Below are 20317 nucleotides of genomic sequence, written 5' to 3' on the forward strand. Positions count from 1 at the left end.
GCACAGAACACCACCGCTCTCCCCCACCGCAGCCACTCCAACGAGTTCCCTCCGCCGACGGCGTGACCAAACCCTAGCTCGAGCCTCGCCGGGAGTGCCGTCCGGCGTCGGGTCCCTGTCGCGGCCGATGGCTGAGGACGGCGAGGAGAAGCTGCTGGCCACGGTGCAGCACATCGCCAAGACGCTGGGCCGCACCGGCACCATGACGGAGGACATACTCAAGGTCTTCTCCAACTACGACGGCCGCCTCTCGCTCGACAAGCTCTACGCCGCGGCGGCCGCGGCCGGAGGAGGAGGAGGAGGAGGGGCCGTGGAGCACTCGATGTCGATGCCGGCCTCCTCGCCGCCGCCCGTGCTGCCCTCGGCCGCGGCGGCGGCGATGCCGGCGCCGGTCACGTCGCTGGAGCGGACCGTGCGCACGCTGGACCGGCAGATCTCGCAGTTCGTGACCATGGAGAGGCTCGTCTGGGCCGACTCCGCCGACGCCGACGCCTTCCTGGAGGCGGTGGACGACCTCATCGGCACCGTGCAGGAGCTGGACGCGGCGGGGACCAACCGCGGGCTGCTCGACCGCGCCGACGAGCTGCTCAGCCGGTGCATGGCCCGGCTGGAGGACGAGTTCCGGGCGCTCATCGAGCGCCCCGACGACGCGGCCCCGGCGGCGCCCGGCGGGTTCGACTCCGAGCAGAGCGACGACGAGGACTACGACGCGGACGACGGCTACGGCGACGAGCCCATCCCCATCGCCAAGCCGGTCACGGATTTCGACGTGGTCATCGACGCCCTGCCCCCGGGGTCCGTCTCCGACGTGCACCAGATCGCGCGGAGGATGGTGGACGCGGGCTTCGGCCGCGAGTGCGCCGAGGCCTACGCGGCCGCGCGCCGCGGGTTCATCGACGAGAGCGTCGCGCGCCTCGGCATCCGCTCGCGCACCTCCGACGAGGTCCACTCCCTGCCCTGGGAGGAGCTCGAGTTCGACATTGCGCGGTGGATCCCGGCCTTCAAGATGGTGTTCCGCATCCTCATCCCCAGCGAGCGCCGCCTCTCCGACCGTGTCTTCGAGGGCCTCGCCCCCTACGGCGACCTCGCCTTCGTCGCCGCGGTACGCACCCAGGCGCTGCAGCTCATCTCGTTCGGCGACGCGGTTGCCGCTGCCAGCCGCGCGCCGGAGCGCCTCTTTCGTGTCATCGACATGTACGAGGCGGTGCGCGATCTCCTCCCCGACCTCGACCCTGTTTTCGCCGACCCCTACTCCGCAGCGCTCCGCGCCGAGGTCTCTGCTGTGTGCAACACCCTCGGCTCCTCCATCAAAGGTATATTCATGGAGCTGGAGAATCTTATCCGCCGTGACCCGGCTCGCGTTGCGGTGCCTGGCGGCGGCATACACCCAATCACTCGCTATGTCATGAACTATCTCCGTGCCGCATGTGGTTCAAGACAGACACTGGAAGAGGTGATGGAAGGTGACCTGGGTGCTCTCGGCGTGACCGCCATTGCCGTCGATCCTGACCGCCCCACTTCGTCGCTCGCGGTGCACATTGCGTGGATCATGGACGTGCTTCACAAGAATCTGGAGAGCAAATCCAAGATATACAGGGACCCGCCGCTGGCCTCCATCTTCTTGATGAATAATGGCAAGTACGTCATCCACAAGGTGAATGACAGTGAGCTTGGGGTTTTACTCGGCGATGACTGGATGAAGCAGATGTTGAGCAGAGTGCGCCGGTGGAGTATGGAGTACCAGCGCGGGGCGTGGGCGAAGGTGATGTCGGTGCTGCAGACCGGAGGCTCTGGGTTTTCTGGTCTCCCACCGAAGGCCATGCTTCAGAAACTTCAGATGTTCAATGGCTACCTGGAGGAGATTCGGGCGGCCCAGTCCGAGTGGGTGATCACGGATGATCAGCTGCGCGCCGATGTTAAGGCAGCAATAGCAGATTCGGTGCTGCCTGCATACAAGGGCTTGATTGCGAGGCTGAGATCGTCTCCAGATCCTCCGCAGGATCTGTTCATCAAGCATACCCCAGAGGATGTTGAGGCATGCATCCAACATTTGTTTGAAGGAATTGGGAAATGATTGGTTATCTTGTACTGTAGCATCTTATTGGTCGTGCCTGTGATTTTCGTATCATCATTAAAGTACTGTTGTGGCCGATATCTGAAGTTCTGAACATGGATAATGGGGAAATAATGGTACCACTTTGGGTTTGATGGTGTTTTGCCATGAGGTTAGGCTTTATATTAGACGCGCAAATCATTGTCTTCTCCAACTGTGTAAATTATTGTAGGCATTTCTCTGTCAGTTGTTAATGGTAGTCTTATTCAAAACATTATCTGTCTTCTTATTTATCGTGTTTCAGTGCCTGGTTGTTCAGGTGATGAAGGAGAAACGCTTATCTTAAGTCAGATCTGCCAAGCTTGGCTGTTGTCTGTTGTGATTGCGTGTGTGTGACCCAACTTTTATGATGGTTAGCCTAGTAGTATGGTTATTATAGAAAGCATGCAAGTTAATCTGGTCCCTCTCTCCTATGGGTGTGATATGCCCTGAGCAGATGGGTCTGTATTTCTCTTGTATTTTTTTTTCTTTTTTAACAATTTGCAATGATATTTTCCCTTCAATTTCTGAAAAAACTCTGTCATAAAGTTATTCAAATGAAAGGTTGTGGCTAAGGCCACAACTCTTGAAAATTCAGTTGTCAACACAAGTGTATATTCTTTTTGTAAAGCCCATATGGGATAACGGGTCTTCTCTTTATCATTTACTCCCTACTAACTTTGTACTAAATCAACGACACTTATTTCTGAATGGAGTACAATTTTGCGCTGTTTGTGGAAGCATGCCTTTTGACTCTTGAATGACTGGTGTTCCTTCTCTAAATTAATCACTTGATGCTTTCAAATTACTCTTCATTAAACTGTTGAATGCTGCTATCCTGAAGTAAGTTCGTTTTGACCCTTCGACAAATAGAGTTTGTCATTTACTGAATACCTCGTCTGTGTGTACATATGCTGATATCATGCACGACCGATGCTCCTTTTGCTAAAATGGTGTTCTGAGCTTGTGCACTATTTTGGAATATCAAATAACTGCACATGTAGTTATATATCTTAGTGCCACAGTAGGTGAAGAATGTTCTGTTCCTCAGTCTCTGAATTTGCCTTCACTGTGGTTTGTTTTGAACTCATTCTTTCAGAATGTGAGACATTTTAACTAGTCAACTTTGTCAGCTGCAGATTATTGATTGGACTGGATACCACATTCCTCTTTTATATGCTTGCACGGAGGAGTTGGGACTTGAGAGCTCCATTCATTCACAAGTTACAGATCTATTTGAGGTGAGAATGGTTACTCCCAATCAGTTCCCTTCTCTAGCTTCTCGAGTTTACATAACCTGATCATGGTGTTATGCCTTTGACTTTTTAGTTTCCTTTCATAAATTAATTGCTGAGAATGCTGAGCTTGCTATATTGTGTATAACATAACAAATGAAACACATGTTATGCCTTTGATTTCTTGATCTTCTTTCTTAATTAATTGCTGAGAATGCTGAGCTTACCATATTGTGTATAACATAACAAACGAAACACATGTTATGCCTTTGATTTCTTGATTTCCTTTCTTAAATTAATTTCTGAGAATGCTGAGCTTATCATATTGTGTATAACATAACAAAGGAAACACATGCCAGTGACTCTTTCTTACAAGGCAGACTTCAAGTAAAAGCCAAAAGATCGAACCAAACGCATTAGGTTAATTCGTTAATGCAATGAGAAAAAATATATCTTATTTGAGCATTTGATTCTTTAAAACTGTGGAATTACATTTTTCACTATGTAATCGGTTGCTATCCTATAAACCCTCTCTGTTGGGTGCACCGCATCATAAAATACATAGGATGACGCATTCCTGCAGATAGGGGTAAATCTGTTGCAAAGTATTCCGACCTCTGTGAGCCCAGTCCCACAACATCCCAGTGTTGTCTCTGTAAATCCTGTTATCATGGCAAAGTCGATGAGAACTGGTATAATTACAAGAAAGCATGTAGGGTGACAAGAATAACTCAAACTGATAACTCTGCTTTCTGCCATTAAACTGTTAGCTTTTTGGCTTTCTTCTAAAAGCTTCTAGTTGTACATGGCCAAGTATATCACCATGCTTTAATAATTCTTCTTTGGCTAGGATTATGATGCAATCTTGGTGTTTTCCAGCTGAACTAACTATTTGTAGCTTGCTAATTCTGATTTAGCTACTATTACTCAGTGTAGTTAGTTCTGAATAAAAACACCAAGAAAGCAGTAGTTAGTTCTTGGTGTTTTTATTCAGAACTGATTACTGCTTTCTTGGTGTTTTTATTCAGAAATAACTAATCAGTGTAGTTAGTTCTGAATAAAAACACCAAGAAAGCATATTAATCATAGCTAAAGCAGAATTAGCAAGCTACCGTGGAGTATTAGTGATCTTAGAGGTGTCCACTGTTACTAGATATAAGTTGGGAATCATGACATTTACTTGAAAACGTACCATATTTATTGGTGCCCTGAAGGATCACCGTCAAAGCTTCGTAGGCGTTCAAGTACACAATTTTGCTTCCTCTGAGTGAGCCTTGTAATGTTGGAATCAACTTCTGAAGTTTGGAGTTGTAGACCTGGGCCTCACTGTTCTGCTCATCGACACAGCCCCTCTCAAGGTCTCCACTCAATGTGATCTGCAAGGGTATGCAGCCAAATGGAGGAAGACCTGCCAAGATGAACTGCCGCCCCCCGAGGTTATACAGCTCCTGCATTCCAGTTCAGGTTTTATTATTTTGAGAAAATAAACATAGTTGTGGTTTATATGTTACAGAATACTTATAACAGAAGCAGCTTGGTAGACAAAGACCCAGAATTGCCTAATTTTACCTTGACATGAGCACGCACCAACTGGAGCACAGTATCTTGGTATTCACCAATGCCCAGCCTCCTCCTCGATGAACGGTAGTAATGAGTGAAATCATTGGTTCCCGCGTTGATGAACATCAGAGAGCTGGCAATGATCCTGGCAGCCTCCTTGTCCCCGGCGATGCTCCTGAGGCGAGGAAGGTACTCGTCCCTGAAGAGGTCCACCTGCGCCGACAATGGCATGGTGTTGGCCAGGTGCGACGTCCGGTCGTCGAACCCGGACCCGGCCGACGCGAAGTTCACCCCCGTCATGATGTCCTTGTCGGACAGGCTTCTGTCCAGGAACGGCGGCGCGAACTCCTTGAGCTGCAGCCTCTCGTTGAGGAGGTCCGGTACGAGCCGGCCATTGGAGAACCTCCCCGTCGGCCTGCTCCCCGGGAAGTCCCTCCCGTATGGTGGGTGGTTCGCCAGGCCCAGAGTCGGGATGTGGTTGTTGTTGCCGGTGTCGAAGATGGAGTCGCCGAAGTAGAAGATGGCCGGGAACTTTGGCTGCTGGGTTCTCTTGGTGGATGAAATGGCGGGGGAAGCAAGGAGGAGGAGGAGCGCCAGGAGGAGGATGGCAGGGTGCGCCATGGGAGAGGTTCTTGCCTGGGCTGAGGTTCTAGGCCTCTGCAACTGGTCCTTAGGTATAATATTTCGAGAGCATCGTGAATGACTGGTAATAACTCTGCAAAAGATCCTGCTGATTCGTTGTGACTCGCTCACATCTTCCTGGAGTAATATAGTAGCATTTCTTGCACGAAATGAATATTGGATACTCTTGTTTTTTTGCATGAAACTAATACTCCTGCACTAATAAGGTGCTCGATCGGAAGTTTTTCGCAAAGAAAAAGAGGCGCTCCTAATGGAAATCCTTATCTTTCTGGGTACTACTCCTTATTATTGGCCCATGATGTTGTTGTTTTCGGCAGGATTGGAGACTTTGTAACCTACTCCTCGTGGGGTGTATGCGACGCAGGTCGTTGTTGGTTACTGTACAAAGTGGGGAATTTGGCACAGAGCTACTCCCTCCGTTCCGAATTACTTGTCTTAGATTTGTTTAGATACGGAGGTATCTAGCACTAAAATAAGTCTAGATACATCGGTATTTAGACAAATCCAAGACAAGTAATTCAGAACGGAGGGAGTAACATACAACATTGCTCCCGAGGAGCAACTTAGCCGAAGTAGGAGCGTACACGAAATGTGGTTGTGCGTGCCAATCTTTTAATCGGGCTGCAAATGTTCTGCTGATCCACGAAACATTCTTGTTCTGGAAAAGGGATTGTGCGCTGCACAAAGAAACAATGTAGTACGTGCGGACCAGTGTTTTGCTGCGCGACAAACTGTTATCTGTGTGCCGACTTCTGATGGGAGGATGGTGGGTTTGGCGGCATACGAGTGCCGTGTCGATGGATTGGGCAGGGAAGACGGGGTTGGTCATGCATGGGAACAAGACGCAAGTTCACGGGCCGGTGGAACTTGTAGCGTACAATCCTTCCAGAAATTTTTGATACGTGATGGCGACACGGCAACAACGAGTGATCCGGCAGAAGTCAGAAGCGGGCGAAATCGAGTTGCGCGGGAGTTTTGGTACCTACTTTTTTTTTTGAGGGGAGTGTTGGTACCTGCTTGGGACTCGCCTGAAGCGCTTCCGTCAATGGGCCGGCCCAACTATCGGATTGCAAATGTTCCGCTCGTTGCAATTATATTTCTATCTTCTCTCAAAGCAATATATTTTTCTATCTATACTGGCTTGATTGGTTCAGTTTTCATACGGTTTTTGTCGGTTTTCTATGTTAGTTTATTTCTTCCCCTTTTCAAGTTTTCTTTACGGTTTCCATTGGACTTAGAACCTTTGGTTGTTTTTTTTCTACAAGTCATGCGTACCGGTTTTCTGTGTTTTTCTTGCATTTCTTTCAATGATTCTTTTTGTGTTCCTTCATCTTTTTTCTACGAGTCACGTGTACCGATTTTCTCCCTTTTTAATCAAGATTGTATAATCATTTTAATAAAAATGTCACACACATTATTTTAGTTGTATGAAACACTTGTTTTGAATTACGTCAAGTTTTTTCCCATCACATAATTTATTTCAAATACACAATGAACATTTTTTTCCTGTATGCAACACTAACATTCTTTATACACATTTAACATTTTTCACATACGTAATTAACATTTTTTCAAATATATGTTTTGACATATACTTTTTATCATACAATTTTTACATTTTTCATGCACATTACGAATATTTTTTATAAAATTTAATATTTTTCAAATCCATGATTAGGATTATTTTTGAACATATCTTTTCATGTCTGCTTTTTCATACAGGTTTACATATTTTGTATGTATTGGGAACATTTCTTATATAGGTTTAATATTCTTTAAATACATGATTAAAATTTTTTTCAAATATATTTTTTATGTCTACTTTTTTCGTACACCATGTGCATTTTTATACAACTTTACCCCTGTTTAAAATACATATTTGTTCATATATATTTTTTCATCCACGATCAATCGCGGAGCTAGAAATTTTGTGAAGCCTGTGCAAACTTGAGCCTAAATATCTGGTCTAGAACACAATTGGGTGTTACAGTACACAACGTATAAAATAGCTCCAAACATCTGAGTTTGGTCCAAGGAAGGAGAGAGGGGCATAGGCCCCCTCAACCTCAACATAGCTCCGCCAGTGAATATGAAGTCAAAATATAAACATAGTAGTCGTGCAAATGTTGTTATGACTACTATGTTTATATTTTGCATGACTACTATATCATAGGACCACGGCCTAGCACTTCCTCTGCACCAAGGCCTGCCTCCGCTTGTCGCCAATCTGTCTCAAGATACGTACAAACGGACAGCTAAAGTGCGGACAAGGGTTGTGACTGCTCGTGTTCCTCTCAAGTAATTATTCTGGAAAGAGCAAACTTAGCACCCTATGACTGTTGAACATTATGCTTGATATAGGCCAAGTTTTTTAAAAAGCATAAGTGTGAAAAAATAACTTACATAATATTCCGCTTCATTATTATAAAAACATCATTAAGTTTGTGCTAACTTAAATTTGCCACTATGATTGCCAATAAAATAAAATAGTAATAATTTCACCAGAAGAGATCTTAACTGCAAATTCTCTTTTGATGTATATTATCATGATTTTCGAAGCAAGTCGCCTCACATTTAACTTCAAGAAATCAAATTATCATGTTTAACAAATAAATAAATTTTGTGGTGTTTGGCGACTTTTTCTCTTATGCATCAGATTTTTTTTCTTTTTTCGAAAAGGGGGACTCCTCGGTCTCTGCATCAGAACCATGCATACAGCCACATTTATTAGCAAGTAAAAAGGTTCAACAAGGTCTTTAAGTCTGTGAACAAAAAGGATCGGCTAGCTCACACAGAGCGTCAACGCCAAAACAGAAAACCTGACAAGCCACAACCGGCTGGCAAAATAACAGATAGGTAAACTAATCGCCTATCCTATTACATGACCGTCATCCAAACCGGTTGAAGATATCCCGCGCTACCATCTCCCACTGGACAGATCCAGTAACCAAACGCTCCCTGGCCTCCGTCGGAGTGAGTAAGGACCACATACGGATCAGCGCAGTAGCCCGGAATATAACCTGCAAAAAATGAATAGTTGGTGTTCTGTTAAATGCCAAATCATTTCTGCAATTCCAAATTGCCCATAACAACGCACACACTTCTACACGAATGTGTCTAGCTGTTTCTGGCTCTATCCCAGCAAGCCACGTCCCGAATAAAGTGTTGACCGAAGTCGAAGGAGTAATGTTAAAGGCAATTTGCACAGAGCGCCACAACCCTCATGCCAACGGGCAATCAAAGAAGAGGTGCTTGATAGTCTCTTCCCGATCACAGAAGCTACACCTAGTAGAGCCTGTCCAGTTTGGCTTAACTAGATTGTCCTTTGTTAAAATTACTTGTTTATGAACAAACCACATAAACACTTTGATCTTCAAAGGGACCTTGACTTTCCAAACCTCTTTGGAACTAGGAATCACACTAGAGTTAATAATATCGATATACATCGATTTAACTGTGAACTCCCCAGATCTAGTAAGCTTCCACCGCAACTGATCGGGCTGAGGAGTTAACTGAACCTCCATCAGTCGACGAACCAAGTGAAGCCATGCTTCCCACCGATCACCCACAAGCACCCTCCTAAACTGAATGTTAAGTGGAATGGACTGCATGACCGTAGCAACAAGAGCCTCGCGACGCTGAACAATACGATAAATGGACGGATACTGGGTCGCCAAAGGCGCGTCACCAAGCCACGTATCTTCCTAGAATCGAGTGTTGTTGCCATTACCGACAATAAACCTAGTTCTGTTAAAGAAGGTAGCTTTGACTCTCATGAGCCCCTTCCAGAACGGCGAATCAGTTGGTCTGACAGTGACCTGGGATAGGGTCTTGGACTGCAGATATTTACTACGTAAAGTCTGCGCCCATGTTGCCTCTGTCTCAAGTGACAACTTATACAGCCATTTACTAAGCAGGCATCTGTTCTTGACCTCTAAATTTTCAATACCAAGGCCCCCCTGGTCCTTTGGTCGACAGATAATATCCCATTTGGCTAGTCGGTATTTTCTCTTAATTTCATCGCTCTGCCAAAAAAATCTGGATCGATAGAAGTCCAGTCTTTCCCTAACCCCAACTGGGACCTCAAAGAAAGATAATATGAACATAGGTAAACTCGTGAGCACCGAGTTAATAAGAATCAACCGGCCTCCATAAGACATGAGTTTTCCTTTTCAGCAACTCAGTTTCTTCTCAAACCGATCCTCTATGCACTTCCACTCGCTGTTTGTTAGCTTACGATGGTGAATGGGAATACCTAGATACGTAAAAGGTAAAGCTCCCACTTCACAACCAAACAATTGTCTATATGTCTCTTGTTCGTCTTTGGGTCTACCAAAGCAGAACAGCTCGTTTTTATGGAAATTAATCTTAAGCCCCGTCAATTGTTCAAATAATCATAACAATAACTTCATGTTTCTCGCTTTAGCCAAATCGTGTTCCATGAAGATGATTGTATCATCATCGTACTGCAGGATGGACACACCACCATCGACCAGATGAGGCACCAAGCCACCCACCTGACCGGCTTCTTTTGCCCTCCCTATCAGGATCGCCAACATGTCAACCACAATATTGAATAATATTGGAGACATAGGATCGCCTTGTCTCAACCCCTTATGCGTTTGGAAATAATGACCTATATCGTCATTCACTTTAATTCCAACACTCCCTTTTTGCGTGAATGCTTCCACCTGGCGTCGCCAAGCTTCATCAAAGCCCTTCATGCGTAAGGCCTGTTGAAGGAACGGCCATTTGACTTTATCATATGCCTTCTCGAAATCCACTTTAAAAATAACTCCATCAAGTTTTTTCGTGTGGATCTCATGGAGCGTTTCATGAAGGACCACAACCCCTTCCAGGATGTTCCTGTCCGGCATGAAGGCTGTTTGAGTAGGCTGCACCACGGCGTGCGCAATCTGTGTTAGCCTAATCGTCCCAACCTTGGTAAAAATCTTGAAACTGACATTCAGAAGACAGATAGGCCGAAATTGCTCGATTCTCACGGCCTCTGTTTTCTTAGGGAGCAGGGTTATTGTTCCAAAATTTAGCTGGAAAAGCTGCAAATGTCCCGAGAACAAATCATGGAACATCGGCAACAGGTCCCCTTTAATAATGTGCCGGCACTTCTTATAAAACTCAGCCGGGAAACCATCCGGACCGGGTGCCTTATTATTTTTCATCTGGGATACGGCCTCGAACACCTCCTTTTCTGAAAAAGGGGCGGTTAATATATCATTCTCCACAGCCGTAAGTTGAGGTACATCGTCGACTCTAGACTCATCCAGAGACACACAGTTCTCCTCTGGTGGTCCAAACAATCGTTTGTAATACTTAGTAATGTAAAGCTTCAAATTTTCCTGACCTATAATCGTACCCTCATCTTGTTCTAGCTGGAAGGTTCTCTTCTTCCTATGTTTGCCATTGGCAATCATGTGGAAGAATTGAGTGTTCGCGTCCCCCTGGACCACTCTTCGTACCTTGGCCCGCAGAGACCACTTTAATTCTTCTTCACGAAGAAGTTCCTTCAGCCTCATCTCAGCGTCAAGCTTGGTATGAAGCTCGGTGGCAGGCAACACCGTGGTTTCGGCTTTAACATCTAAGGACTGAATAAGGGCAAGGAGCCGTTCCTTTTCAACCTTATAGATCCCACTGAGATGTTTAGCCCATCCACGTAGGAAACTTCACAGATGCCTAATCTTATTCTGCCAATGCTCAAGCGCATTCCTACCACCTGCATCCTTAGCCCACTCTCTGGCTACGAGATCCAGGAAGCCTTCTCTTTCAAACCACGCAAGCTCGAACGAGAACAAATTCTTGTTGCCCGAGTAGGTAGCCCCACCAGAGTCAAGAAAAAGAGGCCTGTGATCAGAAATCCCGCGAGAGAGAGCCTGGACTGTTACACAGGGAAACTTCTGTTCCCATTCGACACTAGCGAGTATCCGATCCAACTTTTCAGACGTTGGATTTGGCATGGCGTTAGCACAAGTGAACTTCCTACTTGAAAGCTCAATCTCTCTCAGATCGAAGCTTTCAATGATAGTGTTGAACATGAACGACCATCTCCCATCAAAATTATCATTGTTCTTCTCATCACGTCTCCTAATAATGTTAAAGTCTCCCCCAACGAGAATGGGGAGCTGCTCAGAACCGCAAACTCTAACTAGGTCGGCCAAGAACTCTGGTTTTAGTTCTGCCTGCGCGGCCCCATACACCGCCACCAGAGCCCAGTCAAAACCGTCAACCTTGGACCGCACCCTGAACTTTACAGCAAAATCTCCCATACCACACTTCGAACTTCGAGAGAATCGCATCGAACACCAAGTAAGATTCCTCCCAATCTCCCTCTCGGTGGCAAACAATGCCAGTCAAACTCAATACCCCCCAAAAGAGTGTTGAGAAATTGTGGCGAGAAATTCGCTCTACCAGTTTCCGACAGCGCAGTAAAATCCAGACGCTGTTCGATGGATGTATCTGCAAGAAACCTTCTTTTAGCCAAGTCCTTAAGACCTCTGCTATTCCAAAAGCTTCCTCTCATATCTCGTCGTGGAATTTTTTAGCCGTGCGGATCCTAGCACTCCTACGCACTGCGAACATTGGGTAAATCTTGCGCTTCCATTTGCGCTTAGGGATGGTCCTCGCGTCCGCCCGGTCCACTCTCCCCGTTTCAGGGGGTCTAACACCATCCATCTTGACACTCTCATCCTCCTCCTCCGGCTCCAGGAGGGGAGGCGCGAGATCGGCACAAAAATCATCGAGCACCCGGATTCCCAAAGCATCAATCTTGAAATCATTCATGGGTTTGATGGCAGCTAAGTTTCGAATCACATCTAAAGCCCTCTCAGCTTCTAGATCTAGCAAATCATTGATGGAATTAGAAATTTCACCATCGTTACTACCTAGTGAAATTCCTAATTGGTTTGCATTATCAATAATCTCATCGTTCGAAAAATGCAAGATGGAATTAGAAGTGTTCACTGACATACCAGTAGTGACCTGGACGTCATGAAGCTTGGCCGCCCTCACAGCGCACCGCTGCTGCATGTCGTCCACCTCCGGACGACCCTGAAGACGACAACTCAACCGTCAGCCCTCAGACGCCTGGTCCGGAATCCCGCCGAACTGAATAACCTCCTCCCGAGTGAAGTTGCCCGGGGACTGACCTCCTTTCACCCCCAACACTCAACCGGTCTCCATGACCAGGAGAGGGCGCCGAGACAGCTGATGGGGAACCAAGGGCCTCCTGCCCCCACTCCCCGCCCACCCGGACTGTAGGTCAGGAGTGGTCACCGGCGCCAACGGTGGGGCGGTCCCCCTAGGCGCGGAAGGTGGAGAGGACCCCGAGGCCAACCGCCCCAAGCCCCCTCCAAAGACTGGGCCTGCCTCCTGCAACGTCGGACTAGGGATAGGAGAAGGGGGCGCCGAGGCCACCTGCCCCGGCCCCCCTCCCGAAGGTGACCCCTCCCTCACGGTAGCACCGACCGGAGCGAGAGGAGAAGGGGGCGTCGAGGCCACCTGCCTCGACCCCCGTGCACAGCTCAGAGCCACCACCTGCAGTTCTGCTGTCTCCACAAAAACCGAGGGGGGCGAGATCACTATCTCCAAACCCTCCTCCGCGCAAGGGCCCTCCACACCCAGACCCTCAAAGTCCAATGCGGGTAAAGAGTGCTCAAAATCCTCCACAGACTCCACCCGCTCGCTCCAAAGTCTCGAAGGTGCAGAAGCGGCCTCAATAGATCCAAATCTCAGAGTGGTCGACGACAGTGAGGAGGGAGGCGCCGTCCTATCTCCGGTCGTCTGAGCAACAGACCCCGGTCCCTCGGACATCTCTCGTCCAGGGTCAGCGGTCGGAGTCTCCTTAACCCCCGCACCCTCATCATCCTCGTGCATATCAACATCAGTGGCAGCAGGTGCCTCAGCAAACAGGCTGTCATCCTCAAACTCAATCTGAAGGTTGTAAACCTGGCCTCGATAAGCCCACTTGACCACATCAGGCACAAACTTGATGTCCAAAATACTGACAAGTAAGCGAGCAACCCCATGGGCTCTAGTAAATGCCATATCCACTCTCTCAGGCTTTCCCACCATGATGCCCAAACTAGCAACAACCCTAGCATCCTGCATAGGTTTGGAAGGAGCTCCCGAAAAACGTAACCAAGCCTGGGTAAGAGGTTTCTTATGCATCGGATATCTTATGGCCAATAAATTTTGTTTCAATCCGTGCATGCACTGGTGCCCAGGTAAACCAGGACCAGCAGTAAAATCTGCCCATTGTTTATCAAGCATGTGCAAGTGCCCGGGGTGGCTGGGCGCTGGCTCCACCCCTGTTCACGATGTACATTCTTCTTATCCATTAGAAACATTTTTCTATGCAGGTTTAACATTTTTCAAATGCATGATTTTTTTTATGTAAAGTGGTTTTTGTAATAGAAAAAGGTAAAAAATAAAGAAAAAATAAATTGTGAAAAAGGATGAAAAAATGACCGCTTAAGGCCTGTGGTCCTCCCGCGCGCTGGTCCAACCAGTGTCGTAGGCACTTTAGGGGAGACCCTTTTTAGTGTCGCAATAGGGGACACATAGTCGTATCCTGGAAAATACACCATTTTTTTTGCTAGCACACAAATTATGTACCATATTTTTATAGAAGGCAAAAAATATGTCACAAGAGATGCTAGAAGCAAAACAAGCTAAGCTACCGACAGACATCCACACACCCACAAGAATATTACAAGCTACTCTCTCACAAAGATTTGAAAACACCACTCCTGCAGTTCTCCAAGTCTGAACCTCATCTAGAATAAGGTTTACAAACTGAGGGATGTTGCATTGCTGAGCAACATTCCCAAACACCCTGGCATTGCTTTATTTCCATAGGCTCCATGCAATAAGAACAACAATTGAATCAAAGCTCTTATTGAATGGTTTTAACAAAGTTTGGCGTGAATAACAATAAGATACACCATTCAGAATGGGCTCGCTATAAAGGAAGAAAGACCCAAGTTGGTTGAGCGGCAGGGCAAATCCTATATGAACTTATTGCATCAGATTATCATTCGAATGCACAGAAGAAACAGAGCTAACTATTGATTTGGGACGACCCACAAGTGACTACTATAACCGGTTTTGGGAACCTTCTAGAGGTTTCCTGATTTTTTTCCCTCTTGTTTTCTTTACTCATTTTTTGACATCTCTTTTGGTTTCTTTTTTTATATTTCTTTTTTCTCTTCTTTTCTTTGAAGTTTTGGAAATTCAAAGACTATTCATAAATTTTAATTTTTTTAAAAAAAATTTACAAAATTTTCACATTTCTAAAAAGATTTTGGAAATTTAAAATTTGTTCCTCATTTTTAAATGCTTAGCATAACAAAATTTGTTTGCATCTTTCACAAAAAGTTAAAGTTTTTTACAAGTCATTGAGTTTATTTTTTCCCCAATTTTTAAAAAGTTCTTGCTTTATTTTTTCACAAAATTTTAGAAAATATTTACCTTTTCAAAATATATTGATGTTTCAAAAGAATGTTTGCAAATTTGAAAAATGTTTGTATTTTCTACAAAATTCTCATTTTTTCATAAAAAACAAACTTTTTAAAATATACCTTTTCCATGATTTCTTCGAAAATAGAATGAAAAAAAGAGTGCTCCAATCAATAATTTGCTTAAATAGTCAAACTCTCTACTGTTCCTACCCGTCGTCGCTACCGTATCCGATCGCCATAGTGTGCGGAAGTGGGCCGACCGACTCGGGGATTGTCCTTTGCGGAAAGGTGGCAATTTGGCGCTATAAGCGTCCGGGGATCCCATTTGGCGCGCGGGTCGTTGGTTAGCGACCGGCCGACCGCGCGCTTCCATTCTGTGTACGTTTGGACCGGCCGAACTTAGCTCTAGAACTTTCCCCAACTGGTTTTATTCGTTTTTCTTATTTTTCCATTTTTTTTCTCCTTTTTCATTTTCAATTTTCCTTTCCTTTTTATTTTTCGTCTTTAATTTTATTACATCTTTGATTTTACTTGTAATTTCTTAATTTTGTGAACAATTTTAAAATTTGTGAACTTTTTTAAAATAGTGAAATATTTTCAAAATCATGAAGATGTTTCAACTTCGTGATTTTTTGAAATCGTGAACATATTTTCAAATTCATGGAGATTTCGTTACAAATTCGTGAACATTTTTTACAAACCCATGAACATTTTTTATTCAATGAACTTGTTTTAAAATTTGTGAACAATTTTTGAAATTTACGATTTTTTTTGAATTTTGCGAACATGTTTAAAAAATCATAAACATTTTTTGAATTCATGAACGTTTGTTATCAAGTTCATGAACATTTTGGGAACATGTGAACATTTTTTGCTTTGACGAGCATTGTGTTATAAAATTGTTAACATTTATCTAATCCACAATCATTTTTTTGAAACTTGTGAACAATTTTTAAATATATGAACATTTTTTGAAATCACGAACATTCCTGAAAATGTCTGTACTAGCTTGGGCTGGAAAGTCTTGTCATGTGTTTACCCTGGCCATAAATCCATGCACGTGTTGAGCCTGGCCCGGGTGTTGGAAGTTTGACACCTGTCTTATGCAAAATTTGTCTAGGGCCCACTAATCAAGTCTTAGCATATGTATATAGCTTGTTTCGTAGCCATTGGGCTAGAACATGAACCAAACGTCTAGATCATAGGCTAGCCTGATCAGGCAATAAAATGACATATTTTCAGGTGAAGTCCAGGCAACGATTTATTGCAGGTATGAAGTTATGTTCATCAACTAAACTAGCCCATAGACTTTTTTGCTTTGCCTGGACTAGGCGCCAATTTGCCATCTAACGAGAGCCTATGCAAGACCAGGATGTCAAAGAAAAAAAACCGCAAGGCCAACTACCCCTCCAAACTCCAGGGACACATTTGGTAGCCTGTAATTTTTTTGCCTCCTTGCATATGTGACCGAGTTGGGCCTGACTGACTGAATACAGGATAAAATTATGTTTTGCACATAGTTTTTGGTTTGCATCCTCCTTAGCCTGGCCGAGAAGAAACACACGCATGGTATTTGGATGCAGACCTGTTCCAGGGAGATGCAGAGTATGTGGTGTGTGGTTACATGCAACACATATGGTGGTAACCTCTTGTTGGAGTGGTGAAGTTACACGCAGAGATGAAAACGGAGCGGAAACAAACGTAATTGAGTGCTACCACATTTGTTTTCATATCATTTTGCTGAAGCGAAAACGAATACAGAAACCACGGAAATGAATACGGCAATAGATACTATCAGAAGCGGACACAGACCAAATACAGAGTGGACACAAAAACAAACGTGGGTGCTGACCGAAACTTAAAAACCCTTGAATCATAGAGAAATACAAACCTAAACAAACAAATTTAATGAATTGTTAACGTGGCTACAAATTAATATGATTATGTTAGCAACTTAGTGTAGTATTTTAGTACTGAACAATTGCGTATGGGGTCTAGTTGAGTACGTGTGTGATAGTAGAAGCTGAGAATAAAAAATGATCCTTTCTATTCATAGTGTCATTGTGTGTTGTTTGGTGGTTGGGCTACAAAGCAGCCATAGGCCTATAGTAAAAACGGAAATTGCATATTTACGAAAACACAAAGTTCCATTTTCGTGTCTTTTCCCTCAAAAAACATCATTCCAATTTTGTTTATGTTTCCGTATAAAAAATCCATTTTCATTTCTATTTTGCAAATTTCCGTTTCCATTTTCATATTTTCTCACCGTTTCCATTTTCCCTCCAGAAACGCAGAAAGTTTTCAGTCCATTTTCATCCCTAGTTACATGCACACTCACATACACAACCCATAAACCCATAAATAGACATAGCATAAACCCATAAACCGGAATCTTAACGCAACCATATTTTTTAAGGAATCTTGGAGGATTCTAATTTTTTTGTTTTTTTCCTTCTATTTTGGTTATTTGATTCCTAGGATTACAATCCATATCTTTTTTGTAGGACTCGCTAGTACTAGCTTTCATAAAACTTTTTTCATCCATTCCAACCTAGAATATTACGTATTCACGTGTCAAATCAAATGTCCTATACAAGTCTTGTAGCATTAAAGATGGCATGCCACTTCATTCTTGTGTTTGTCCTATTCCTACATTTAAGATATCTTGTAATCAAAGAGGTTTTAAATAACCAATTTGAAACACCACGTTAGCACCTTCAAGAAGGAGGCAACACATACGACAACATTACCAAAATTAACCAGTGAATGCTAGAACTTAGGTTTTCACCATAACGTTGAAATTCCAAAACAACACTTCTAGGAAGAAAATGCCGTGCGGGTGATGTCGTTGCCATATCTAACTAATGAAAACCACATCAAGGAATTCATCTCAGTGTTCAAAAACCCAACATCAATTCTCTGTGGTCTCTTCAAAGTTCACCCAAAATATATGACTACTAAAATGACCGCAGGGACCATCTATTGCCCGTATTAGTGAGAAACCTCGTGGAAGTGAGCGTCGTGACATCATGATACATGTGCAAACCAACAAAATGCTCCTAAAAAGCACCCGTGCCACCCTCAGGACCACACAGCCAACTGAATTAGAACACCGTTCTAGGAACCGAACCGGCATGTGTGATGTCCTAGAAACCTTGCTGACCGACGGCAACGAGGAGAGAGAAGCGCTCTGCTACCATAGGAGCAACAAGGGCTATCACACACTCACGGCCTGTAGCCAATTAAGCAACCGACAATTATATGAAACAAGTGGACCTAACAAGTTTATAATTTAGATACTTTATTATACAGGACACCGGGCTAACAAAGTTTAATGTACATCCATCCATGCCATCTTCCACGCAAATTCAGAAGTCACTCTGGATAAAATAGTTGCAATAATACAAACACCAAGCACCAATACAAAAACGTTTCACATATTCCTTTCTATTACCAAGTGGCTAAGGATTCCCGTATCCATGAGCTACATGCTAAACAAACCTTTCATTAATCAGTTTTGCCGTCGTACTCCGTACTAAATATTTTGCCATCAATTATCGATGCTTCAAGTGGCAGTTGCTATATATATCAAAAGGTCAATCCCGAACAACATGCCAACATGGATCATACTTTAGTATTTTGTCTACGACCAAGTGGCACATCAGTTTAGCTCATTACACTAAATACTACCTCCGTATCAAAATATAAGACGTTTTTACAGGATAAAATAGCCTACAAAAACATCTTATATTTTGGTACGGAGTTTCATATTTTCAGACGAAAACCTTAAGATAGCATTAGGAAAACTGACAACTATTTACGGCGATGTTTACACGGTTGGGGTAGGCGGCCAATATATTTTTACCTAACATGGATGACGACATAGCCTACAGATAAACACACCCCCCACATCGCCTTAGGCTAGCATAGTGGGATTAACTTAGCTACGCACCCAAGACAAATATGCTTATGTGGCAAGAAGTTGATGAGGAGAGAAGTGTTTGTGGTAACATAATATGTTACAGTAACATAACACCCCAATGTAAAATGAGTCTACAACCTAAAGAAGGCTTGCACGACACTACATTCATGTTATTACCCACTATGAAGGTATTATCATATACTAATAACATATGCATGTTAGTAATCCAAGTTACTCCTCACTATGACTAGTCTTAGACATTGTCTTAGTCTTGTACGACTTTACTCTTTGCCAATGTGACCTTTTATCTGTATGCGCACGCGCGCGCAATGCTGTTTAGTTTGTGCATCTTAATCAAGCACATTCGAGGTATGTACTCGTTGCGTTTTTATCCCCTTGATATAACATTATGAATCAATAAAAATCGCCTTTTATTAGAAAAATGAGCAATAGGAGGTCACCAACACCAGTTAGGTCAGCTTTCTCTTGCATCATCGGTGTCAATATACATGTCAATACAAATGCATAATTCGTTTCACATTTTTTTTATCTCAAACGGTTAATGTTTTTGTTAATAGTATTAAATGATGCGGTTAGAATAGATAGGAATACACATGACCACATACAATGGATAGAGGCATAGAGCAATAATCTCTAGGTGATCTTTTTAAGAGAAGACAACCTTACACATCTCTTTCCTCCTAGTGGCCGAACTAGCCCATGTTGTAAGACTGAGGCTACGATAGACAATGGTTGCCCTGCAAATCTTCACAGCCAACCCTCATGTGCTTATTAATTGCTAGCCGCGGATTTGTAGATGAGATCGGGCAGAATGACATATCTCGAGGTTCACTCCGCCATGCTTCCCCCTCAATAAATATAGGCCCCAAATTCTAAGTTTAACTTTGATCAACAAAATAATATAAATCATGTGGTATAAAAGTACCATTGGATACCTAATTGAAAGTGATTTCTAATGGTATATTTTTTACGACATATAACTCGCTAATCAAAATTATTCTCAAAATTCTAAAGGGGAGGAGGGGAGTATTTGACAAAAAACTACCACGTTTCACGTCAGTGTCCCACGGAACTACCACATTTTAAAAAGTGGCCGAAAACTCCAGATTAGTACTAATTTTATGACAAAAAACTACCAGGTTGAGTTGATGACCGTTTTAATGATTTTAAACTTGTTTATGACATGCGAGACCCGTGTGCCAGAGCTGACGTGGCGGGAAAGTCAACTCCGTTTATTTTGGCAGTCACGTTGGCCGTTATTACAGGTGGGTCCCACACATTATTCTTCTTCCTCCTCCTCCTCTGGCATTTTAACAAATACCTCATGTGCATCATCCGGCGAGAGGAGCTCGTCGTCGCCACCTCCATCATG

General features: G+C 44.1%; 2 protein-coding genes across 2 annotated transcripts; one reads left to right on the top strand and one right to left on the bottom strand.

The window, feature by feature from the left end:
• Positions 1-295: 295 nt before the first annotated feature.
• On the top strand, positions 296-2403 carry LOC123062472 (exocyst complex component EXO70B1; the record flags this gene model as incomplete). The annotated part of the gene is given in 1 exon segment (XM_044486005.1): positions 296-2403. A coding segment is annotated over 1 exon segment (1779 nt), but the record flags the coding sequence as incomplete, so codon positions are not given.
• Positions 2404-3765: 1362 nt separating this feature from the next.
• Positions 3766-5846, bottom strand: LOC123062473 (GDSL esterase/lipase At2g31540). The gene is made up of 3 exons (XM_044486006.1): positions 4897-5846; positions 4520-4775; positions 3766-3989 (listed from the first exon to the last, which is right to left on the bottom strand). Exons 1-3 carry the CDS (start codon positions 5707-5709, stop codon positions 3802-3804), a joined length of 1257 nt encoding a protein of 418 aa, XP_044341941.1. The 5' UTR covers positions 5710-5846; the 3' UTR covers positions 3766-3801.
• Positions 5847-20317: the final 14471 nt, after the last annotated feature.

This window comes from Triticum aestivum, chromosome 3A (genome assembly GCF_018294505.1).
Source record: "Triticum aestivum cultivar Chinese Spring chromosome 3A, IWGSC CS RefSeq v2.1, whole genome shotgun sequence".
In the NCBI taxonomy this organism is placed as follows: Eukaryota; Viridiplantae; Streptophyta; class Magnoliopsida; order Poales; family Poaceae; genus Triticum; species Triticum aestivum.

Coding starts and splice junctions, on each gene's coding strand:
- LOC123062473 (XM_044486006.1), bottom strand. CDS start 5,709: ATGCAAAAAAACAAGAGTATCCAATATTCATTTCGTGCAAGAAATGCT. Junction 4,776..4,896: donor TGGTGCGTGCTCATGTCAAG/GTAAAATTAGGC, acceptor ACTGGAATGCAG/GAGCTGTATAACCTCGGGGG. Junction 3,990..4,519: donor TCAGGGCACCAATAAATATG/GTACGTTTTCAA, acceptor CCATGATAACAG/GATTTACAGAGACAACACTG.